This window comes from Cryptomeria japonica, chromosome 4 (genome assembly GCF_030272615.1).
Source record: "Cryptomeria japonica chromosome 4, Sugi_1.0, whole genome shotgun sequence".
NCBI classification, from domain to species: domain Eukaryota; kingdom Viridiplantae; phylum Streptophyta; class Pinopsida; order Cupressales; family Cupressaceae; genus Cryptomeria; species Cryptomeria japonica.
The window spans coordinates 21,069,511-21,096,622 of NC_081408.1; the positions used below are offsets into that span (position 1 = coordinate 21,069,511).

The window sequence follows — 27,112 nt, forward strand, 5'->3', positions numbered from 1 at the left end:
AAAGTCAAAATGTAACCATCATGGGGGCTCCCAAAATATAACACTAGATTGCTTTTTATTAAAAAAGTAGTAAAACAATGATGTTTCCTCTGTTGACAAACAATAGTGCTAGCAATACTATCATTTGGAAATCAAACACAAGGGGGATCACTATCAACACTAAGAGTAGGGTGTTGACTAGGTGACAAATTTGCCATCGAAGGCTAGAGAAAGATAGGAGAAATAGGTGGAGAAGAGACATCCAAGGGTCTAGAAGGGGCTACACAAGTAGCGAGAGGTGGAGGAGGATCCATGGGGCATGAGGAGGCCAAACCAATAACAAGAGGAACAACATCATCCTAGGAGGAATCATCATTAGCATATGAAGAGTTGTCAAAGGAATAATTGGAAGTCAAGATAGTTAGGTGATCACCATTAGTGTTATTCAACTAAGTGGCAGTTCCATTATGATGTGAAAGAGAATAATACATGACCAAATGACCAGTAAATAAGCAACAATGGCATCAAAGGGGGAGGCCCTCATAATCCAACAACTAAGTCCATGACCTATTCCCAACCATGAGAACCACATCCCTAGGAAGAGATATGGAGATGTCAATATCAATCATAATGCGTGAAAATGTAGAAAGACCCATGAAGGAAGTGATATCATCAACCTTCAAGAAGTGACTGATAGAGTTCCTAGTGGCCTCAAAACACGAATTCTCCCAAAAATGAAGGGGCCATATTGAGAAGACGAACCCACACTGGACACACACTAAGTGGTTCAATAAGAGGGTTGAAGGACGTTGTCTATTGTTTGATCGAGAGAGAGTGAACACCCCAAGCCCACAAATTGCTCCACACCAAATCATAGTCAATAGAAGAAACAAAAGAAGCAAAAAAAAACCTTAACACAAGGGAAAAGCTCAATGTTACTATAAACTATTGGATTCTAAGAATCCATCACCAAGTGATGAAGATCTAGGAGAGAATGCCAAAGAATAGAAAATATATCGACCAACCCACAACATTGGTATACATCCACATTTTCCACCACATCTTTGCCACAAACCACAACAAGGGAGGTCTTGGCACAAGCAAGAGGACAAGATTTCCCCTTGGGAGGAAGGGAAACAACACATTTGGAAACATGGGTGAAGCTCTGCCCACTAGCAGTAGAAAAAAGGCCTTGGAGTAGTGACCCCAACACGAGAGGGAAAAAAATCCTCACAAGTAAAAATTGGATCAGTAGAATCACCCAATACCAAAATAGTAGGAACCATAGAGGGATCAGGTAAGACGAAACCAACAACAACAATGGAGGGCACAAAAACTCCTACATGAGATACATAGCTCATAGGTGCACGAGGCAAAGACACCAAACCAAATGTCACAAGCATAGAAGCAAAGTTGAGACCAAACACTATTGCAAGAGTCAAAATTGGAAGCACCAAACTATCTGTTGTAGTGGGAGGCGTGTTCAAACCAAAGGTCTAGGTAGGAGTCGATTCAAACAAATGCATGGCTAGGAACCGTTAGGGAGCTTTTTTTAGAACTTTTTAATTTTTTCCTCAACAAAATAACAGGCCATGAAAAAAATGAAATCTTGATTTGTTTAAAGAGAGAAATATTGACTAGTCTAATAGCCAGTTTACACATTGCGACATATAGATAATGTCCCTCTCAAACAAAAAAAATTAAATTAATTCAAACATCTAAATATTTTCACCACCAACATACAAAATTAATTGAACAAATCAATGCTATACAATTCAAAATATAAGCTAATTCAAGAATCCTAATTAAACAAACATTAAATTAACTTGTAGAAAATTAAGTTGTGTGAATTCTAACCAAAAAAAAAAAAAAGTTATATTTGCTTAAAAAAGGTATAAGATTTGAATTAAAGACTAAACATTTGTGAAATACAATAGTGGAAATGGCCCTAATGAATGAAAAGACAACCAAAAAAATAAATAAAGCTTTCAAATCTAATTGTCAACCATATTAACACTAGCGTGTATTCATTCAGAGAGATATGGTGGAATAAGTTGGGAAACTACTTTGACATGTAAATTCAATCTACCAATGACTTTGAATTCTTGATAAATGGTATTACATGTTGGTGTAAGATGAAGATACAAAGGAGACATAGGGTCTTACTACATTAAACATTAACAATTATTAATCTATATTCCTAGTTGCGTAAGCTTGTTTAGCATTTGATTGTCTTTTATCTTTCAAGGATATTGTTTGAAATGGTCATTATCATGATTAATGTAGAGAACAATAATGGAGGAGATAGGAAGACTATTATGGCTCAAATACTAGAGGCTTGTGAGTCTCCTAGATTCGTTCAAGTACATTTGGCTATTTATTATTTTGGTTATAGAAGCAAGAGAAAAATGGGTTGGCTATTGATTGGGCATTCTAACTAATAAATTATATTTTAAAAGATTATAAATGCTTTTTTATAAACTCTTCAATAGAAATCAATATCATAGTTTGATTGATATATATTTTTTTAAATTTTTAAATTTGAGTGATTAATAAATAGTAAACATTTTCATAGGGGTCAAAATATTTTATAGAACTCATAAATTTGGTAAAATATTCGCATAAGGGACATGGAATATTTGCCCTAGTGTCAAAAATGCCTTGTATGACTTAAACTTCATATATTTTTGCACCAAATTGCTTTCAAGTTCATGAAGGTAGTTTGGTAACCTATTAGATTGGTTGATTGGATGTCAATCAATGATTTTTTGCCAATGTGGTGCTGCCACAAGCCCCCTATGATTTATTATTTAGGTATGCATAGTCAATAGATGATGTATGCCCTATAAAATATCCTTAAAAATAAATAAATAGAACTATTGTATATATTTCTTATACAACTATGTTAATGCCTACTTTGGTTTTGCCAATGCCAACATTACATAGAACATTTTGCAAGATTTTAATGGTACAATCCATATGTTTTATGAGGGAATATTACTTGAGGGCCCCAATAAAAATGTTTCAAATTTGATGAAATGAAAATCAATCTTTAGGTTCCTAGGTCTTCTATACACAATGGTAAAGGTTAAATTTGATCCAAAATTCTCTAAAAATAAAACTACATTCCAAATTTAACCACCTCCTAATTTGAAACCCTTGTAGATGCAGTCTCCAATGCCCATTTAAGAAAAAATAAAAGGTTAAACTGAAATTTTTGAACACCCTAAATTTAATAGTTAGCTTGAATTTGCACTAACTTGCTCCAAAATGAACTTACGATACAATGCGACAAAAAATAGTCTTCCAAAATCTAGTATATCTATCTTTTTTTGTTGATTTTCTATGTTATCGATTGATGCAAGAGAACTACATACTTAGATTTTAAGATCAACCAATATTTGTAATCTATCTCTTAGAAAAGACTAGCAAGAAGCAACCCAAAAAACTCTTATGCCATGTAAGAGATGGTATAAAATGCTCTATACCATACAATATTTAGCTATGGAAGTAGCCACCCAAGATCTAGGATCTTCAATTAAATTACAAGGAAGACAAAAAATGAGAGAGTAATTCTAGTCTATCAAAGATGAAATGCACAACTTGAGTACATGAATATGGTTGATTGAGATTAAAATGAGAAACCCTTAGCTATATAGCCCAAGGTGAGACATTAAACAACATTGTATAATGACATGTATTAATCTTATGAATTATGACATAAAGTGATAATGCCCCAAGTATAATAGTATGAATAGGACCTAAGAGGTAAAGTGTTAGGTAATATACCCCATTCACATAAACACCTACAACATAATGCTCTAGCTATATCATGTAGATATGTTCCTTCAAGTCACTATGTTGGATTGTTGTCTTTATATCCACTAGTCTATTTATAAATCAAAACCTACTATTATAGATAACATGAACATAATAGATGTCATCTTAACAATTGGAGAAAAAATATCACTAATGTATATCCCATGAATCTAAGAATATCATTTTGCAACCAAATTTGCCTTATGCTTCTGAACACTTCCATGTAAATTGATCTTCCTTTTGAACACCCATTTATAATCAATGGGTTTCCATCCATCAAAAAATGGTGCTAAGTTCCATGAGTCATTTTTTCAATGCTTTCATTTCCTCATCCATAGCTGCTCACCAAGACTCAGAAGCATCCATGCCCATCTCCTCCTCCATAATTCTACACCCATATGTATTAGTGTAGTGTCATAAAATTGTGACCCCTACAATTTTAACCACATTTTAGGTCCTCACCTCGGCAACGACATCTTCTTCCCTAACCAAGACCTATTTCTGCATTCTCACCCCTTCACCCTTCCTCCTTCAAGACTTGTGGCTTCTTTAGACCTTGTTCGGGCCCCAAAATAGGGTAGGACAGGGGCGTGGTGCCCCTGTCCCCACTTCTTAGGGTGACCCTAAGTTAGGTCTGCCCGGTCCCCTATGCATAATTTGCCTTCGGGGTTTGCAATTCCTCTTTGTTGGCCTTCGGTGGTTGAAAGTTAATCCTTGAGGCATGTATGAAAGGGGATTCAATTCCCTCATTTGGGAGAAGGATGTGAGGCATAAGGATAAGATACGAGATTTCAAGGTCCTCATCAAGCATTCGAGCATTCAAGTCTTCTTCATTCATCCATTGGAGCAACATTACAACATTCATTTGCAAGCATGTGTGTGTGTGTGTGTTAGGGTTTTATAATGTCACATGCCATTTCATACAACGCTTGTGGTTACATTCAAGAAGCAAAGCAATCATTATCAACAAATTGCAGATCTACTAGGTATACACTTCCATCATTTACATTTCAGCATTTGCAATTACTTTCTTTCAAGGTTGATTCCTCAACTGGGGTTTGATTGAGGCAAACCCCTATCCACAACCCTTCTCCCCTTCTTTTCTGTGTGTTGGTTGTAGGTGCATAGCTGTAATTACATGTTTGGGCTCCATTTGCAGAGATGAAAGAACCCTTTTCGTTTCGTGGATTTTGTGGAGGACCATGTACACTCCCGCCACGGTCCTGACGACTTTACTCCAAATTTGTAGGGTAGATCTGTATTAGTGTAGTTAACTCAGATCTAAAAGTACATCGCGGTCTTGAACTGGTAGCTCCTCATTTCACTCATTTCCTCTCTTTTCCGCATAGTCAACAAGTCAACTTTCCTATTTACAAAAGAGGGCATATCACACCTCAACCCTTGCAATCCACTTGGAATTCACATCCTTGTCTCTGTTGGATTTGGATCTAGTGGATTCAAGCCCCTCTTTTGAATGTAAAGTTCTCCCAAGTGAAAAATCATCCTAGTGACTTCCTTTCTCTCTCCTAGGTGGGGAGTCACTAGGGCTCAATTTTTCCACTTTACAATTAATAATCAAAGAAAAAATATGTCTCTAACTAAGAGTATACATATCTAGTTGATGTCTATGTCAAATCGACTTCCTTAAGAGTCAAGGTGGGGATTATTTCTTCTTGTAAAAAATGTGTAAATTATTTAAGCTCTCCTCTTCTTTAGGTCCTTTACAACCTTTTGGTTTAACCTATTTGATCTTTGGGGCTAGTAAAACCACGTCTTTTTTCCCACCCTCTTATGTCTACAACACTATAGGAGAAGGCTAAATATAACACTACATGCATAAAACCCTTTCTACCATTGGTCCCATAGTTTTTAAAATTTCACACCAACTCTATAGCCAATGAAAATACATTTAAGTGCCTTGTTCCTCAATATTGATTGTAACTCCCACCTTACAATGTCATAATGACACTTAGATGTCTTACAACTTGTTACACACATTTTAAAATGGTCAACAAAAAGTGACACCTAAAAAAGGGATGCTCCATTGCTCATGTAAAGACAAAATAATAACTAAATGCAAAACAAAAACATAATCGATAAAAACTAACATACATCAAGAAACAATAATAAGAAACACAAAGACTAAAATACATCAACTAATAGTAAGCATCACAATCCAATAAATTGAACATGAAAAACACCAAATATACTAGACAACAAAACACCAACCTTGTCAAAACAATTTGAAACCAAAACATTACCCCCCCTCTCTCCCCCCCCCAAAAAACAAAAGCCATCCCCTTCCAACAAAAATGTCTCCCTATTTTAATAGCCTGAAAGACCTCTCCTGATAGGTCAAAATGTAACCATCATGGGGCCAACATGTGGCAAAAAGGTGCCATCTCAAAGTGGGATGCCCCATTTCTCATATAAAGACAAAATAATAAATAAATACAAAGAAAAAAACAAAATCGATAAAAGCTAACATACATCAAGAAGCAACAATAAGAAACACAAAGACTACAATACATCAACTAATAGTAAGCTCCACCTAGACCCTAAAAAACCAACCTTATCAAAACTATTTGAAACAAAAACATTACCCCAAACACAAAATCACCCCTTCCAACAAATTAATTGGTCTCCCTATTTCAATAGCCTGAAAGGTCAAAATGTAACCATCAAAATATATTTAAGTGCCTTGTTTTTCAATCTTGAGTGTAGCTTCCACCTTACAATGTCATAATGACACTTAGATGCTCTTACAACCTCTTACATACATTTTAAAATGGTCAACAAAAAATGACACATTAAAGTGGGATGCTCCATTTCTTATGTAAAGACAAAATAATAACTAAATGCAAAACAAAAACATAAATTGATAAAAACTAACATACATCAAGAAATGACAACAAGAAACAACAATAAGAAAAACAAAGACTACAATACATCAACTAATAGTAAGCACCACGATCCAATAAATTGAACATGACAAATACTAAATATACTAGACAAAAAATACCAACCTTGTCAAAACAATTTGAAACCAAAACATTACCCCCCCCCACAAAAAAAACCACCCCCTTCCAACAAACTAGCCTCCCTATTTTAATAGCCTAAAAGGCCTCTCTCAAGAGATCAATTTGTAACCATCATGGGGCCAACATGTGGTGAAAAGGTGCCACCTCAAAGTGGGATGCTCCATTTCTAATATAAAGACAAAATAATAAATAAATACAAAGCAAAAAATAAAATCAATAAAAACTAATGTACATCAAGAAGCAACAACAAGAAACACAAAGACTGCAACACATCAACTAGTAATAAGCACCACAATTCAAGAAATTGAATAAGACAAGCACCAAAATACTAGACCCAAAAGACCAACCTTATCAAAACTATTTGAAACCAAAACATTACCCCAAAAAACAAAAGCACCCCTTCCAACAAACTGGTTTAATAGCTTGAAAGGTCATAATGTAACCATCATGGGGCCTACAAAATTTAATGCTTGACAACACTGTGAGAGCAAATTCGTCCCGATTTCTTCTGAAAGATCAAAACGTGACCATCATGGGGTCTCCCAAAATTTAATTTCTTGACAACTCTCTGTGAGCAACTTCGTGGCTGTTTCTATATAAGAGAAGTTCCCTCAAAATTCTGAGAGGATTAGAACACCTGCCCACGTGAAAAAAGAAAGTCTAAATTGACCAGAGAGGCAATTTTGACTAGCCCAATAGCCAGAAAATTCACTATCACAGACAGATCATTTCCCACTCAGTTTAACTAAATTCAAGCACATCAACATACAAATTCAATTTTAACATATCAATTCTTGTATAGTCCAAAATATATGCCAAATTAAGAGTCCTAGTCAAACAACAATTAGATTTATTTAGCTATAGAAAAATCAAGCTGTGCGGTTTGAAATGAAGACGAAATGTGAATCTTTAGTCAAAAGACCAAATGGAAATGTGGGCAAGACAATGTAGAAATGGGTCCATTGAACTGTCACACAACGAGAACAATTATGCTTACAGGTCTGATCGTTTACCATATCTTCAACAGTGTTTATTCAAAGAGACGTGGTGGAATAGGCAAGGAAAGAAATCTCACACGTGAATTGAATATCCCAATGACTTTGAATTCTGGGCGACTTATAAATAGGGTTTTAGGGTTATCAACATTAGCAAGAGTTCATCTATCTTCTCAGTAGTGCAAGTTTGTTTAGCATTTGATTGTCTCTTGAGCTTCCAGGAATTCAGAAATGGGTGTTCCAGTGATTGATGTAAAGAACATTGATGGAGGAGACAGGAAGGCCATAATGGCTCAAATTGCACAGGCTTGTGTGTCTCCTGGATTTTTTCAGGTATATATGCTTGTTTCTTATCCGGGTTATATTAGAAATAGAAAAAAATTGGGTCAGTTGTTTTGATTGTGTAGGTAAAACATGTTTTGAAGAAATCTCGATTACTGTTGGGATTGCTTTCTTATAATCATTTTGCTGTTATAATCATTTTACTGTTGTCATGTTATAATCTTACTGTTGTTTTGATTATGTAGATCAAACAAGTTCAGATAAAAAAATGTAACATATATATTAAAAAAATAAGGTCAATTGTTGATTGTAAATCAGTTTGATTGATAAACGTCTCAATAACAATGCACATCATGGATTGACTAGTTTTTGGTGTGATCGATATAAACAGTAAAAATCAGGTGTCCATATGTTTTAATATTAAAAAATCAAAAAGTTATATGATGATTTAAGATGTTTTAATTGTCAACCTATTTTTTATCAGTTTTTATAGTTGATTAGTAATTTACAAGAATTCATCTTACATATTCATTAAATAAATAATATTATAATATTTCATAACAGTCTGTTAATTATTCATCACATATAAACAATGTTTATATGTAATTTTCAAACATATTTTTTTAAAGATTTCTCCCAATCAAATCATCTGTAAACTATATAAATTATTCATTGCAAACGTTTGTGATTGATAAACTCTTCAATAATATAGATGAAATTGAACTAAAGTGTTTCTAATTTTTCAGATTACAAACCATGGCATTGACCATGGTCTTATGGACCGTGTGAAGAAGGTATGTTCACAGCAATATAAGATTAACAGAGAACAAAACTTCAAGGATTCTTCACCAGTAGAGGCACTGAACAAAGCCATTGAAGCTGAAGCAAAGGGAAAACATGTTGAGAAGATTGAGAATCTGGATTGGGAGGATGTTTTCCAAGTGCACGAGATGAAAGAAACAAATTCCTGGCCTTCAGAGCCCCAAGATTTCAAGTGCGTGTGCAATATTTAACCAACACTAATCTACACTATTGCACATCATTTTATTTGGTCTTTCTATATATTTCCCCTTATGTGGAATAGTAAGTCAGAATAAAGATTACAATTCTTAAATTTTGACATTATTTTTCAAATTCTAAGATTGTTTTGAGATGTTATTTTTATGAAGGTAAACATTATCATTGAAGGGTCAAGAAGTCTGATTCAAGTCAATGCAAAACATCTAACACATTAACATCTGCATTTTATATAGGGAGTTAATTGAGGAGTTCCGCAGCCAAATATTCAATCTGACAGAGAAACTGTTGGAAATAATAAGTGAAAGTTTGGGGCTAGAGAAAGGATATCTAAAAAGGGCATTTGCAGGGGGAGACAAGGAGAAGCCATTCTTTGGTACCAAGGTGAGCCATTATCCTCCCTGCCCCAGGCCAGATCTTATAAAGGGTATCCGTGCTCATACAGATGCAGGTGGGCTCATTCTTTTGTACCAAGATGATGAGGTTCCTGGCCTTCAAGTGCTAAACAATGGTAATTGGATTGATGTGCAACCTATGCAATACTCAATAGTTGTGAACATAGGTGATCAGTTAGAAGCAGTGAGCAATGGCAAGTATAAGAGTGCATGGCATAGAATTCTTCCAACAAAGGACGGGAACCGATTATCACTGGCATCATTCTATAATCCCTCATACAATGCAGTTGTCAGCCCTGCACCTCAACTTTTCGTTCAAGCCAATGGGAATTCTGCTCATGAATTATCTACTTATCCAAAGTATCCGTTTGGTGACTACATGAAGATTTACTCTGAGCAGGAATATGATGCAAAGGAGCCTCGCTTCAAAGCAGTGGGAAGGTTGAATGAACAAATTGCTTGCTGAATGGGAAACTATGTTCTCTATTTTATTTTTTTTGGGCAGTGGAATTGTTTTCTTCTCTACTTTATTTTTTGTAGTGTAATTGTTTTCTATCTTATGCAATAAAAATTCAGTGTAATCGTTTTCTATCTTATTCAATAAAAATAATGTTCCAGAAAAAACATGGTCCATTAATTTACCACTTCTTTTAATTGAATAAAATTGATAAAAAATTACAAAGGACATAAATAGCAGTCAAAAGGACTGCACATGGAAAAAATTTAAGACAAAGACAACAACAAAACATCCTAAAGAGATACTATCATCAGCTGTAACAAACCAGCTGGATACACATTACAAAACAGCTTCTGAAGCAAAGAAGATGGAAACACATTGCATAGAAATTTACAACCAGCTGCAACAATCCAGCTCATGAAACAAAGTTGTTGAATACAAAACAAATAAAATTTGCTTGACATAGATTTGTCCATGACATTGCATAAACTGCTGTTAAACTAGACATGAAGAAGATCTAAAATTCTTAGAAAAAGGCATAAACTAAGCTCTAATACCAACAAATCCTTAAATCTGAGAAAGAAAAATGCGCAAATAAATATGAAATTACAACTCAGTTGTCAATCACTGGCAATACACAGCGAAAGAAAAAAAAAATAAAAAAATTATACAGACTAGAGGCATGCAAGTTATTCCTTGCTTTCTATTAAATCTGAAAATAACTTTTACAAAACAAACTACAAACTCAAAATAAACTACTGTCTAAAACTATTACAATACTTGCAACATTCTGGACCTGCACCCAATCAAAATATCCGGAGCTTCTCAAAGCTCTCTCTCATACACATGTTGCTCACTTAGAGCTACTAAATCAAAATATCCGGAACTTCTCAAAACTCTCTCTCATACACATGTTGCTCACTTAGAGCTACTAATGTTAAGAGCAATCACTGCTTTCTGGATAAAACAAAAACAGAGCTGCTGCTGCAAACTAAGAACATTCTCTGCTATTGTTGCACATACTGACTTCAGCCTTCTTCACTAAGCTATTGAATGATTTAGAGAACTTTCTCCTCTTTTGTCTTGGGATTGTCCACAAAAAAATTCTCCTTCGAATTTAAAATTCAAAGTTACTTACCAGCATTAAAATCTGCATGTCAGGAGCAAGTTGGAGGAAACAATTTCCATGTCAATCTTCTGCTACAATCTTTTGTAGGTTGCATTTACTCTTGGCTGCTCCTAATAGGGTAGGTGTGCACGGGAGAGCAGGGAGGTGCAGGGAGAAATTAGTTTTCCAACACTCCCCCTTTGTCTTGAGTCATCAAACAAGATCATTCTTGATCCAAAATAACTATGCCCAAATTTCTTCTTAGGTGCTCGAAACTATCCTTATCCAATGACTTGGTGAAAATGTTTGCTAGTTGCTACTCAGACCTGCAAAACTCTATTTTTAATTTCATCATTCTAAAACTAATTCTCTCATAAAATGATACCTGATTTCAGTGTGCTTGCTTCTTCCATGAAAAATAAGATTTTTTGTCAAAGCTATTGATGAAACATTATTGCAATACATTGTGGTTCCATTCTTTTGTTCTTCCTTCAAATCTGCCAAGATTCCTCTTAGCCAAATAACTTGACATGCTGCTGCATTTGCTACTATATATTTAGCCTCAGCTATAGATAGGGCAATAATGTGTTGCTTCTTAAAAACACATGAGATTACATCCGAACCCAAATGAAACACATAGCTCGATGTGCTCTTCCTATCATCTATACTTTCCGTCCAATCACTATTTGTATAACCAACCAGCTTAGAATCATGTGCTACATTATACAAAATGCCATATCCTTTGGTCCCATTGACATACCACAAGATTCTTTTACCTACTTGCCAATTGGAGTCTTTTGGATTCTCCATAAATCTAGAAATCAAACTTGCTACATGCATTATATCAGGCCTAGTTGCTATCAAATGCATCAAACTTCCAACCAAACTCTTGTACATGGTTAGATCCACATTGTTACTGCAGTCTTCCTTGCCCAACTTAAGACTTACGAGTGTTGGTGTTGGTGCAAGTTTTCTATTATGCATTTTAAATCTCTTCAAGATCTCATATGCATATCTTTCTTGAGAGATAAAAATACTATCATGCATTTATTTTACTTTTATGCCTAGAAAATACCTCAAGAGACCTAAATCTGTCATCTCAAACTCTTTTTTCATGGCTTCTTTGAAATCAACAATGTGGAAATTATCATCCCCAGTGAAAACTAAATCGTCTACATGCAATACAACAATTTTGAAATCTTTCGTTGTTTCCTTGATGCAAAAAGTGGGCTCACCATTGCTTTTTCTATTGCTCATCAAATATGAGTCAATCCCCCTCTACCACGTCCATGGAGCTTGCTTCAGCCCATAAAGAGCCTTCTTTTAGCCTATATACCTTGCCTTCATGATCTGGAACTTCATAACCAAGTGGCTACTCCACATACACTTCCACTTTTAACATCCATTCAAGAAGGCAGACTTCACATCCATTTGAAATACCTTCCATTTATGTTGGGTTGTAATTGCTATGACTATCCGCATGGTTTCCATCCTTGCAATAGGGGCAAACATCTCATCATAATCTCTCCCAAATTGCTGTTTGTACCACTTGGCAACCAATTGTGCCTTATGTCTCTCTATTCTTCCTTCAACATTACTCTTGATCTTATGGACCTATTTCACCCCAATAACTTGCTTGTAGGGAGGCAAATTAGTTAGCTCCCATGTTCTATTCCTTTCTATTGCATCTATTTTCTCATCCATGGCCTCACACCATTTCTTCTCTTTGATAGCATCCTCAAAATAAAGTAGATCAACCTAAAAAAATAATGCAAAATTCACATTCTCATCAAACTCATCATCGTACCTTTTATTTTGGTAGATCTCCCTTAGACTCTTAGTCCTCTTTGGCATTAGAGAGTTGAGAGTGGGGTCTAAACTCTCACTACCGTTGCTCTTCTATTGTGTAGACTCTCCGTGGATTCATTCAGAGTTGCTTTGAGCAACTTGGAGCTATCTAGAGATATTTGGAGTCGACTGTCTAGCTATCTACGACTGTTTACCTTTCTGCTTGCTTGTGATAGGAACCATCAAAAGCTATCTGGAGCTCTCTCCAGCTAAATTTTGAGACAATCTATTTAACTGCCTATTTATGTCAAGAGCTCTCTAGCACTGTTTGTGACCACCAAGAGCTACTTGGAGTCACTCAGAGCTTTCCATATTTGCTGCTACAACATCTTGCTGATCTTCATACTCATCATCTTCATCATCAATGAGCACTCCATGTGAGGTGGATGAATAGGTATCTACCAAGCCATCCCATGTCTTATTCTCAATGAACTCCACACCTCTACTAATGACGATCCTCTTGGTGATGGGGTTATACAACCTATATGTCTTGGAATCAACACTATAGTGAAAATGCATTTCTCACCCTTCTCATCCAACTTTTGCCTCTTCTCCTTTGGCACATGAGCATATGCCACACACACAAACACTCTTAAGTGTTCAATGGTCTACTTGCATTTTGTCCATGCTTCCTGAGGAATCTTGTCACAAACCACCTTGGTTGGACTTCTATTTATCAAATAAATAGTTGTTGCTACAACCTCTTCCCAATACTCATTTGGGAGTCCCTTTGCCTTTGGCATGCTCCTTGCCATCTCCACAATGTTTCTATTATCCCTCTCAACCACTCTGTTTTCCTATGGAGTATAAGTGGTTGTCAGCTCCTTCTTGACGCCATTTTGCTTGCAAAAATTTACAAAAGCATTGGAGGTATAATCTCCCCCACGATCCGACCTTAGGAATTTGATGACATGTCTACTCCCCTTTTTAGTTTGGTCTTTAAACAATAAAAAGTTATCAAAATCTTCAAACTTATGCTGCAAAAAATAAACCCATGTCCTATGACTGTAATCATCAATGGAGATCATGAAATAATGGCTCTTGCCAATGGATATGGTTTGCATAGGGCTAACCAAATCAGTATGCACCAGATCCAATGGTGCTCTTGCCCTTCTTAAGTTGTCTAATTGAAAGGGATGCCTATGTTGCTTACCCAAAATGCAAGCCTCACACTTGTTAGTAGGCTTTTCTATCCTTGGCAAACCATCTACCATTCTTTTCTTGTACAATAAACTTAAACCAACATAGTCTAAGTGTCCATACTTGAGATGCCATAGCTTGGAGGGGCCTTCAATAACTGCCTTGTAGGCTGTTTGCTGCACTATTATACATTTTCTTTGGTTGGGAGATGCAGCTACAAACTGAGAAGAGAAACACATCTCTATCCTCAATGGAACCATCTTGTTCTTTGCCATTTGAACCGCTACAACAAATTTCTAGCTCCCATAGTTGGCAAAAATGATACGTTCACCGTTCTTCATCAGCACTTTGTATCCATTTTGGATTAGCTATCCAACACTCATGAGATTGTGCATTATACTAGGAAAAAAATAAACATTTTTTTATCTCCTTCTTACCACCTTGCTTGGTACGGATCATAATAAATCATTTGCCCACAACTGGAACTCTTCTATTGTTCCCCATCTTAATCTCATAATTTCTATTTTTATTAATGAAAGAAAAAGGACTTTCATTACCACTCATGTGGTTACTACAACTATTGTTCAAATACCAAACCTCAGGGTTGCCTTCTTGACGAATATTTCACATGATGAAGGTTGTGGACTAATTACTTTCAACCACATTCACATCAACCATGTTTTCACTTTACTTTGATTGATTATTGTGCATTTTCCAACACCCACTTGCATAATTCCCAAACTTATGACAAAAATAGCATTCAACATTGCTCTTGTCATGTACCTTTGATTCAAACTGATGTTCTTCTTGCATTTCTTGGAGCTAGTCTGAGAGCTGCTTTCTCCCTCATTGCTTTGAGCTCATCTTGAGCTATCTCCCCTAACACTTCCTTGTCCGGAGTTGCCACGACCTCTTCCTCTTGATCTCTTGACAACATTGTTTCTTCTCCCTTTGCCTCTTGCATTGGTCCAAGCTTTGAAAACCTGCTCTTGGAAAGATGTAGCGGACCTATTTAGGCACTACTCATGGGTTTGAAGAGAACCCGTTAACTCATCCACTATTAATGTAGAGAGGTCTTTGGCCTCTTCAATGACAATCACTATTGTATCAAATTTAGAGGGCAAACTACAAAGGATTTTCTCCACAGTCCTTTATTACTCCACAGTTTCTCCATTTGTCCTCAACTAGTTCAATAAACCAGAGAATCTTGTGTGAATGTTTGAAATAGACTCACTATCCTTCCTTTGAAAAGTCTCAAAATCTCTTCGAAGCATTTGAAGCTTCACCAATATGACTTTATGAATCCCCTTGTAGCTTATTTGGAGGATTTCCCAAGCTTCTTTGGCATACTTAGCTATTACTATCCTAGGATAAATGGCCTCTGCCAAGGCTAATTCAATAAGACTTAGAGCCTTTTCCATCCTTCCACCTCATCTCTCTCAAATGAGTCTTCTAGTGGTTTATGAGGTCTACAAACTAAGATGGGTCAGTTGCATCCACAAACCCATTGACCGCAAGCTCCCAGAAATCATTTGCAGCCATGATGGTCTTCATCTTCTTTGTCCAAACATCATAAGTTTGTCCTTTAAAGGATGATGCCTATTGCTACCTCTTTCCTTCATCTCCAACCATGTCTCCTATACAATACAACTCAATACCTAGAAAAACAAATACCCAAACTCACAAGGATTTAGGGTCAAATGGCTCTGACACCATGAAGAAAATCTAAAATTCTTAGAAAGGGTCGAGATTGAGCTCTAATACCAATAAATCCTTAAATCTAAGAAATACAAATGGACAAATAAATTTGAGATTGCGACTTAGTTGTCAATCACTGGCATACATAACAGAAGAAAAAAAAAAAAAAACATGTTGGAGGCATGCAAGTTATTTCTTTCTTCCTATTAAACTTGAAAATTACTTTTACAAAACAAACTACAAACTTAGAATAAACTACTGACTATAACTGATTACAATACTTGTAGCATTTTGGAGCTGCACGCAATCATAATATATGGAGCTTCTCAAAGCTCTCTCACACACACATGTTCCTCACTTAGAGCTATTGATGTTTGGAGCAATCACTACTCTTTGGATAAAAGAAAAACACAATTGTTGTTGCAAACTAAGAACATTCTTTGCTGCTGTTGTACACACTGGCTTCATACGTCTTCATGAGCTATTGATTGATTTGGATAACATCTCTTTTTTCTTAGGGCTATCCACACAAACCCCCCACCCCCCCCCAAAAAAATAAAAATAAATAAATAAATAAATAAAATTCAAAATACAAACTTACCTACCATCCTTAATATCTCCTACAAGCTGGAGCTACACACTAGGAGCAAGTTGGGGGAAGAGGAGGGAGGTGTAGGGAGGCTTAAGAGAAATCACTTTTCCAACAAGACACCTATTGCCCCTCATGTATTACCTTTGAGATGATTATTCATGTCTATTTGGTAGCCATTTGCATTTGAAGCAACCATTTAAAATTTGAGGAGTTTATGGAGCTGTCTAGAACATTGAATATTTTCTTTGTTTAATTGCAAAAACTGATATTTTTCAGATATGTTCCAAATGTTTGCTCTAGCTATCCTCCTTTTTGAGCCGAGAACACAAAAAACAAGTTGTAACATGGCGTCCCAGTAAAATTGAAGCATTTCAACTTCTTGATGAGTAATATGTTTAAAAAATACAATAAAACTTCTACTTTTCCAAATGTTAATCGAAATGGTTTGCCTCATAAAATCATCAATAACATTCTTATAGAACCCAGTGCCCAAGAAAGTTTCTTTTCATACCAACACATGATCCAAGATAGCAGGAAAATGTATAAAAATAGCAATCCATTTTTTCTTAGCCCAAAAATAGCTCCCAAAAAAATGTTTTATGCTTTCAAGATGTTGGCAAAAGGGGCACCTAGTTGTAGTAATTTTTAGAAATTTTAGTTTGTCCCCAATAGCTAGTTTATAGTGAAGGATTTTCCATGACAAAATTTGAGCATTAGCTTCATCTCAAGACCTCCAAATTCGAGCACTTAAGTTCCTCCACTTCCTCTCTTTGAACTTACAACCCCATTTAGCATTAAGTCTTGGATTTATTTTCAAATTAGGAAGGAGATTTAAATAAATCTTCTTCAAAGGGAAACAATAACATGGATTTTGCCCCAGCCAAAGCTAATCTTTCAAAACATTGCATTGGAGAGAAGTGCAAATTTCCATTAGTAGATCCATTGTCACCAATGACTTCACAAATGTGATAAAACCTTTAGAATTATTGGTTAACCTAAATGATTTTCTTACATCTTTCCAACCAACCCAATCATGTAAGTAAAAATTCTAAATATCACTAAACTTTTGCAAACCTCTCTTGAAGAAATAGCTAGCTTGCTTGGGGAAAATAACAAGCAGTTGACCATGACATTGCACTAATTTGTTCCACAAAATATAAGAGGAACCAAAACTAAACACATGTAGAAGATATTATTTCCAATTTAAGAAATTGCAAACTTGCTGCCAAGCCTTCTGTTGATGTGTGTTTTGTGACATCTCAAACACTGAATAAAGTATTCAATACTCTATCCTCTCTTGAACAAAATATTTCCAAATGCTAAGCTAAGTGATCACTTGATATGACTCCAAGGTTTATACGGTCAGGTCTTGACATATCAATATTCTCAATGGTTGATGTGATTGTTGCTAATCTAAGGGGACTTACCTAGTTGATCTTAGGAGATAATCACTCAAAATTAAGGGAATGCCCTATGAGTCTAACTTCGAATGATCTTCAATGTTGCGCTTTTCTTACAACTACTAAATACTATGAAAACATGTGAAAAAAGGATAGGGTTTGAGCAGAATCTTAATTTAATCTTAAAACACAAGAGACGATGAGCGATTTTAGTGAAACTCAACCATACTTTGTTTCACCATGCAAATGAACAACTAGGCAAAGTTGGTGCGATCTTCTAAGGAAAGCAAATGAAGTTCAAATCACCCCTAACAATCATCAATACCATCAAAGGAATGCATATCAATTAGTCCATTTGCAGATGAAGGCGAAAATTGAAAACCTAGCGGCTCCACGGGGCTATTTGTTGATACTGGTGAAAATCTACCATTTTGGTCTTGAATCATGTTATTATCAAATTCAAGAGGAAACCTGAAATCTTCAATGATCAAGGCTTGATCATATCTCATCGTTGGAACTATCTCATATCTTGTTGTTGGAGGATTCTCTAATGCTTCGTTTCTATTCACATCATGTTGAAATATATCAGCTGCAACTTTGAACTCAAGGCATTGTGGTTTAAAATATTGACTCATATTGTGCAACCTACACCAATTTAATAAAGATGCTTCTATGAGGAATACCTTATTAGTAGGTCGATTCTCCAATGTAGGTAAATTTTACAAAGGTGAAGGGACATTTCCATTATTTGGTGTAGTATTTTATGTCCTCTTTTGAAATCCTTTATTATTACCACAAAACCCTTGATTGTTCACTTGATAGCCTTTATTATTTCCTTGTAAATTCTAGTTATTTCCTTGATATGCTTGTTAGTTACTTTGGTGTACTTAGTAATTTCTTTGCATACTTTGGAGTTGATTATTTTGATTTCTCAAATGTGTAACTTTAGTGGACAACTTCTTTACTTGCTCAATCAACTCCTTCATCTCCTCTTTCTCTTCTTGTGTCCTTGTAGATGCTATTGCATTTTGTAGGTACATAGGCTGTGTTTTGGAAGCTTGAGTAAGTGGAGATCCTGGGTGAAGCACCAACTGATTAGATGGTTGTGTGGTTTAATACATAGATTGTGGAACCAAATTCATAATTGGTGTATGATGAATCGAAGATTGGTTGATGTTATGTATTTGATTCATTGCTACGTATGAGTGATCCCATATGGAACAAGGGTCCAACTATATTTTGACACAAACCTTTATTGATTTTGATAGCCTTTGCATAAGCTGTTGTCAAATTTGCAGGAGCAAGATGAGATTGCCTCACAAACATGGAGGTAAGGTGGTCCAAGGCTGAATAATAAACCTCTCTACTTGACTTATCACTAACAACATAAGGGTGTTGCAACTTAGTGTAATCCCTATAAAATCAATTGTTGAAGGAGATAATGGGTGCATGTTCTTGTCTCTTGATGTCCATAAACTACATGTACAATTTTGAAGGCGTGATGGGGATACCAAACTTTCCTATGAAGGATGCTTTCAACACTTCTAATGAGTTGATAGATGGTGTAGGCAAATGGATGAACCAATTATAGAGTGGAAAATTGGATCCTAGTGACTCCCACTTAGGAGAGAGAAAATAAGCCACTAGGATGATTTTCACTTGGGAAGAACTTTATATTCAAAAGAGGGATTGAATCCACTAGATCCAAATCCAAGAGAAGTAAGGAAGTGAATCCTAAGTGGATTGCAAGTGGTAGAAGTATGATTTACTCTCTTTTGTAAAGGAGAAAGTTGACTTGTTGACTATGTGGAAAAGAGAGAGAAAATGAGTGAAATGAAGTGCTATCGATTCAGGATCGTGTTGTAACTTCGGATTTGAGCTAATTAGACTGATGTGGATCTGCCCTGCAAATTTGGAGAAGATTCGTTGGGACTGCGGCAAGAATGTACATGGTCCGCCACAAAATCCGTGAAACGAAAAGGGTTCTTCCGTCTCTGCAAATGAAGCCCAAACCCGCAATTACAGCTGCACACCTGCAACCTACACACATAAAGAGAAGAAAAGGGGGTTGTGGATAGGGGTTTGCCTTAGTCAAACCCCGATTGAGGAATCAATCTAGAAAGAAAGTAATTGCAAATGCTTGAATGTAAATAATGGAGATGTATACCTTGTAGATTTGCAACTTGTTGATAATGATTGCTTTACTTCTTGAATGTAATCACAAATGTTGTATGAAATGGCATGTAACATGACAAAACCCTAACACACACACATGCTTGCAAATGAATGTTGTAATGTTGCTCCAATGGATGAATGAAGAAGACTTGAATGCTTGAATGCTTGAATGCTTGATAATGACCTTGAAATCTTGTATCTTCTCCTTATGCTCTCTATCTCTTATCATCTATCATCCGTCCCCTTGAATGATGGTATTGAATTCCCTTTTACACATGCCTCAAGGATTAACGTTCAACCATAGAAGGCCGACAAAGAGGAATAACAATCCCTGAAGACAACAAGTGCATAGGACATCAGGCAACCCACACATACGACCACCCTAGGAGGTGGGGACAGGGGCACCACACCACTATCCTAGGGGGGACAAGGGCACCAAACCCTTGTCCTACTCTATTTTGGGGCCCGAGGAGAGTCTAGAGCAAGTACGAGACATGAAGGAGGAAGGGAGAGGGGTTAGAAATGCAGAAGTAGGTCTCGGTTAGGGAAGGAGATGTCGTCGCCAAGGTGAGGACCCCAAATGTGGTTAAAATTGCAGGGGTCACAATTTTATGACACTACACTAATAAAATGCTTATTCCCCCAAGGAATAAGGAAAGAGCCTACACGCTACATTTGCATACTCAATCTGTCTATTATGCAATACATCTTCAAAGATCTTGATATGCTCCTTAGTTGTTCGATTTGGATCATTCACTTGAATTTGGAACAAAGCTTGTCTAGATTCTACGAAATGTCATGATAAGCTTGAAAAATTAGTGGAGATGGATTGGTAACCAACCATGTTGCACCATTAGGATGAGATGGAACATTGTGAGCCATCGTTAGATTGATTGGTTGAGAATTTTCTTGGCTTGAACCTTGTTGATTTCCTGATTGGATAGTCTCTTGGACTTGAGCTTGAGGTGGTGGAGTTTGGATTAAACTGAAAAATATCTTCTTCGCTTGCTATCTCTTGAATAAATGAAGCTTATTTCCTTCCACACCTAGGCTTGGGAGTGAATTTTATTTCTTGATGTTCCTTTACTCCTAGAGTAGATCTTAAAATTATTTGGAACGTCTTTGGTGAAAATGAATTGATACAATCCAATGTCACTCACTTTTAATTGAGGACGTGTGGGATGTGGTTGATTACTTTGGATGATAACTTAAGGAAACGGTTCAATTTCTCTTTGGAACACAACTTGAGGTCGTTGTGCTAGTTCTTCGTCTTCGTCTTCTAAGACAAGTTTCACTCACATATATTTAGTAGCATTCCTTCTATTACTCCACATGAGAGTGTTCAACTATGAAATGATATCTTATTGTTCATTTTGCCACCCTAAATCTCATTGAAGTACTGGAAATATGTTCTCATGAGGAAAATCCATCTTGACTCATGATGAGAGATTGTGGCTGTTAACGTCCTTGGATTGATGATTCTCCTCGAGGAGCCTCTCCTTCTAGCACCAATTCTGTTGATGTGTTTTTTGTGACACCTTGAACACATCATAAAGTATTGAATACTCTATCCTCTCTTGAACAAAATCTTCCCAAATGCTAAGCTAAGTCATCACTTGAGAAGATTACAAGGTTCATACAATCAGGTATTGACGTGTGGATAATCTCAATGGCTGATGTGGTTGCTGGCAATCCAAGGGGACTTACATAGTTGTTCTTAGGAGAATCACACAAAAGCAAGGAAATGCCCTATGAGTCTAACTTTGAGTGATCTTTAATGATGTGCTTTGCTTACTACTACTAATGAATTTATGGAAAAAAGTGAAAAAAGGAATTGGGTTTGAGAAGAATCTCAATCTAATTGTAAAATTCAAGAGATGATGGACGATTTTAGTGAAACTTAATAATACTTTTTTTTGCCATGCAAATGAACAACTGGGCAAAGTTGTTGCGATCTTCTAAGGAAAATGAATAATGTTCAAATCACCACCTAAAATCATCAATACCATCAAAGCAATTCATATTAATGAGTGAGCAACAATTACAGTTAAGCTTATTTTGAGAGTTCAGAATAACCATGCACTACAACTTATAATCTTGACAAATTGTAAATGATATGAATGTAAGAGTTTCACAATAAATCATGCACAAAGACTTCCATTTAAATAAAATAATTAAGAACATTTAGATTTTTTTTTACTTAAGAAGATAGACAACCATGCAAATGCTCTAAGATAACATATAAATCCACCAAGCTTCAATGTCTTATAGCAATATAGCAACAATTCTCTAGAATCACTTATAAGTTATAAATGAATTGACTTGAGCTTACATAGAGCTCTTAATACAAATGAATGACTAAGATTAATCTAAAATGAAGGGCCAAGATTATGCCACCTAAACCCTCATTAGGGTTTGTTACAACAAAATACCTAATAATTGACTTCATTAAATAATGGCCAATAAGAAATGAACAACTTTCTTGGCACAGATTAAGATGTGAGGTCCACCAATGAGAAAATTCGATACCACATATGGTCATAACAAACTATCATCTAGAAGTATGTTCCCCTTTTCTCTTTCTTTAGAAGAAAATCCAATGAATCTGGACATGATGCTATCAAGTTCATCCATTGGGAGACTTGGCATGATCTTTAATTGATTCTTTATGTAGGCCGATTCTGCTAAGGATGAAATAAAAATCTTCTCCCACTGAAGCCCCAAGTCTAAGATGTTACTTGCAAGTGTCACGAATGACTGAATATCCTCCAGTCGTTTCTTTGAAAGTGACCTAGCTGTCCCGAAGAAGACACTCCTTATTCTTTCTGTCAATCTGTTTACATTCATGTCTATTTTTTCCATCAATTCTTTTCTAAGTATTATTTCAGCTGCTGTTACAATTCTATCATTTATTACCTTGATAATCTCCTCAACTTGAGTGGAACTGTTGCTGATATCTTCAAACATGTCCCTCCTCATCCATAAGGCCTTGCAAGTGAGTACACTATGTAGGAAATCATATACAATTGCTTGTTGCGCTCTAGCCTCCTCAAATTTTGATCAATATTATTGCTTATGATCTTTGCCCAATTGACCATCTCATCATCTACTGTCACTACTTCCACATAGTTAAACATCCAAATCTCAAAATGAGATGCCTGAAGACGTTCCATGACTCATTTGGTCAATGTGATCAGGTCACCATACTCCTCCTTGAAGTCCACTCGATGGAGTTTATTAGGCATCTTGGAGGGATGGGATCGAGCCTTTGATATCCAATATTTGTTAATGACGCCTAAGAATTTATCGGGGTCACCATCATAAATCATCTATAAATCATCTATGCTCCTTTATTCTTGTATATCATGTTGTTGTCATTAGGTATGTTGAATGCTTCATTGATGATGGCCTCTCATAGGTATGCTAGGAGCTTGCCATCAAGTGCCACTATCTATCTTGTATCTCCATTATAGTGCTTGGCACATTCTACTATCAACTTGTTGCATTGGACAGCTGGAGCAAAGCTAGCTACTTGCACAATCCCATTCTCAAGCACTTTTTCTTAGTATTCGTATGATGTTGCAACAACTTTATTTTAGATATTATAGCTCATAGATTCTTGTCTACAAGAATATCCTCCTTCTTGAGCTTTCATAGCTAAACATTGGTGCTTGTGAACTTCTCCACTTGTATCATTAATGTGCTTTCCACATTTTCTACAACAATGTCTCTTTATGTGCAAGCTACCATACAATCCAATATTAGTACATAAATCACTTATCTCTAACACCTAGAATTTGAGATGATCATGCCCTTATATCAAATGAAAGGAAACAAAGGTGCAAAAAATGCTTCCTACATTAATCAATGAAGAGAGGTACACACTAATAAATTTAAGATTTGTAGTTATAGAAAAGAATACATACAAAAATGTATCATATTAGAAGGATTACATGGACTAGACCCTTCCAAAACAAGAATTCTCTTCCTTTTTAGATCCTTTACAAGCTTTTGGTTTTAACCTATTCTATCTTTGAAACTAATAAAAGCGCATCTTTCTTCACATACTCTTATGTCTATTGGAGAAGCCTTAATCTCTCTAAATATAGTTAACTTGTTGTAGAAAACTCTCTCCATCCTAGGGGCCCAAACATTATTAAAAACACTGAACAACCCTGGACTCCCTATTTTAATAACCTCAAAATGTGACCATCGTGTGACCTCTCAAAATTTAAAGCTTGACAACAGTCTGAGAAAATTCGTGGATCTTTCGATATAAGGAAAGTTCCTTCCAGAGAGTCAAAACAAAATTCTAGCCACGTGCAAAAACGAAAGCTTAACTTGCGGAGAGAAAGAACTTTTGACTAAAAGCTTAATGGCCAGAGAATGCATTGTCACAGACAGATCACGTCCCACTCAGAGTAAGCTAAATTCAAGCATGTCAACATACAAATTTGATTCGAACATATCAATTCTTGTACAATCCAAAAGATAGGCCAAATTAAAAATCCTAGTCAAACAACAATTAGATTTAACTGGAGAAAATCAAGCCGCCTGATTTGAATTGAAGACGAAATGTGAATCTTTAGTCAAAAGACCAATTAGAAATGTTGGCAAAACACTGTTGAAATGGCCCCATTGAACTGCAAGACAACAAGAGCAATTATGCTTTCTATTCTTATCGTCAACACTATTCATTTCAAAGAGACGTGGTGGAATAAGCTGAGAAAGTATTCTCACACGTGATTTGAATCTGCCAATGACTTTGAATTCTAAACTACTGTCGGTATGTTGGATATAAATACGATCTCAGGGCTACAAACATTAGCAAGAGTTCATCTATCTTCCCAGTTGTGCAAGTTTGTTTGGCATTTGATTGTCTCTTGAGCTTCCAGGAATTCAGAAATGGGTGTTCCAGTGATTGATGTAAAGAACATTGATGGAGGAGACAGGAAGGCCATTATGGCTCAAATCGCACAGGCTTGTGTCTCTCCTGGATTTTTTCAGGTAAAATATGGCTGCTTCTTATCTGGCGTATAGTAGCAATTAAAAAACTTGCGTCAGTTGTTTTGATTATATAGATAAAACAAATTTTGAAGGAATCGTGATTGTTGTTGGGATAGCTTTCTTACAATCATTTTATTGCTGTTTATATGTTTATGACAGTCTATTTAATATTCATTATACATAAACGATATTTTAAGAATTCATTAGAGTCTACTTATGTGATGTTTCATTAGAGTCTATTTACTTTTCATTACATATAACTGATGTTTAGTTATTAAAACATCTGAATATAAGAAATCAGACATCCCAACTCCACTCTGCTATTTTTTTGTAAGTTTTTTTAACTGTAGAGTTTTCTCCCATCAAACCATCTGTCTGTTGAACATATAAATTATTCATTACAAACATATATGATTGATAAGCTCTTCAATAACATGGATGAAATTGAAGTGAAGTGTTTTTAATTTTTCAGATTACAAACCATGGCATTGACCATGGTCTTCTGGACCGTGTAAAGGAGGTATGTGCACAACAATATAAGATTAACAGAGAGCAAAACTTCAAGGATTCTTTACCAGTAAGGGCACTGAACGAAGCCATTGAAGCTGAAGCAAAAGGCAAACATGTTGAGAAGATTGAGAATATGGATTGGGAGGATGTTTTTCAAGTCCATGAGATGCGGGACACAAATTCTTGGCCTTCAAAGCCCAAAGAATTCAAGTACGTACAATATTCAATCAATACTAATCTATACTGCTGTACATCATTTTATTTGGCCTTTCTATAAATTCTATTAGCAATTAACAAACAAAATCACTAAAATCTATTCATGCAAACATTAGATCTTTGAAGGGTCAAGAAGTTTGAGATTTATTTGATTCAAGTCAATGTGAAACATCTAATGGAATAACATTTGCATCTTATACAGAGAGAAAATTGAGGAGTTCCGCAGCCAAATATTCAATCTGACAGAGAAACTGTTGGAAATAATAAGTGAAAGTTTGGGACTAGAGAAAGGATATCTAAAAAGGGCATTTGCAGGGGAAGAAAAGCCATTCTTTGGCACCAAAGTGAGCCATTATCCTCCCTGCCCTAGGCCAGATTTGATAAAGGGTATCCGTGCTCATACAGATGCAGGTGGGCTCATTCTTTTGTACCAAGATGATGAGGTTCCTGGCCTCCAAGTGCTTAGCAATGGTAATTGGATTGATGTGCAACCTATGCAATACTCAATAGTTGTGAACATAGGTGATCAGATAGAAGCAGTGAGCAATGGCAAGTATAAGAGTGCATGGCATAGAATTCTTCCAACAAAAGATGGAAATCGGTTATCAGTGGCATCCTTCTATAATCCCTCATACAATGCACTGGTGAGCCCTGCACCTCAGCTTGTTGCTCAAGCCAATGGTAATGCTGCTCATGAATTATCTACTTATCCAAACTACCCATTTGGTGATTACATGAAGATTTACTCTGAGCAGAAATATGAAGCAAAGGAGCCTCGCTTCAAAGCAGTGGGAAGGTTGAATGAAGAAATTGCTTGTTGAATGGAAAAATAGGGTAAAAGGAAAATTGAAGATATATCTATGGTCTATATATGTTTCCATTGCTTCTACCCAGCAGTTGAAGATTATTATAATGTAATAATTGTTGGAAATGGCATTATCATTTTTTAAATAATATTTAAACAAAGTATTTTAGCAATCATTGATATAGTTGTTGGAGTTATTAAGATTCAAATTTTTATTGGATCATTGTGATTGTGTTCAAATTAGTTTAAATTTTTTTAATTAAAAATAATAATATTTTATTAAATAAACAATGTATTTTTAATGAATATTTTATTATTTATATTTAATAATATAGATTTATCCATTTCTAAATCTTTTTAAACCTTTGTTGCATATTTTGATTTGAGAGATGAAAATAATATCATGCATTTATTTTATTTATATGCCTAGAAAATGCCCCAAGAGACCTAAATCTATAATCTCAAACTCTCTTTTTCATGGCCTCTTTAAAATCAGCAATGAGAAATAAAAGCTAAATTATCTTACTACAATACAATAATTGAAATCTTACTAATAGATGCCTTATGTAAAGAGTGGGCTCACCATCACTATTTCTAAATCCATTGTTCAACAAATATGAGTCAAATC

General features: G+C 35.7%; 2 protein-coding genes across 2 annotated transcripts; both read left to right on the plus strand.

Moving 5' to 3' along the window:
- The first annotated feature begins 7,969 nt into the window (after positions 1–7,969).
- On the plus strand, positions 7,970–10,119 carry LOC131033155 (1-aminocyclopropane-1-carboxylate oxidase). The gene is made up of 3 exons (XM_057964290.2): positions 7,970–8,167; positions 8,863–9,110; positions 9,370–10,119. The coding sequence occupies exons 1-3, from the start codon at positions 8,066–8,068 to the stop codon at positions 9,992–9,994; spliced, it is 975 nt and encodes a 324-aa protein (XP_057820273.2). The 5' UTR covers positions 7,970–8,065; the 3' UTR covers positions 9,995–10,119.
- A 14,646-nt stretch (positions 10,120–24,765) lies between these two features.
- LOC131033147 (1-aminocyclopropane-1-carboxylate oxidase) lies at positions 24,766–26,660 on the plus strand. Its single transcript, XM_057964284.2, has 3 exons — positions 24,766–24,953; positions 25,426–25,673; positions 25,882–26,660. Exons 1-3 carry the CDS (start codon positions 24,852–24,854, stop codon positions 26,498–26,500), a joined length of 969 nt encoding a protein of 322 aa, XP_057820267.1. The 5' UTR covers positions 24,766–24,851; the 3' UTR covers positions 26,501–26,660.
- Positions 26,661–27,112: the final 452 nt, after the last annotated feature.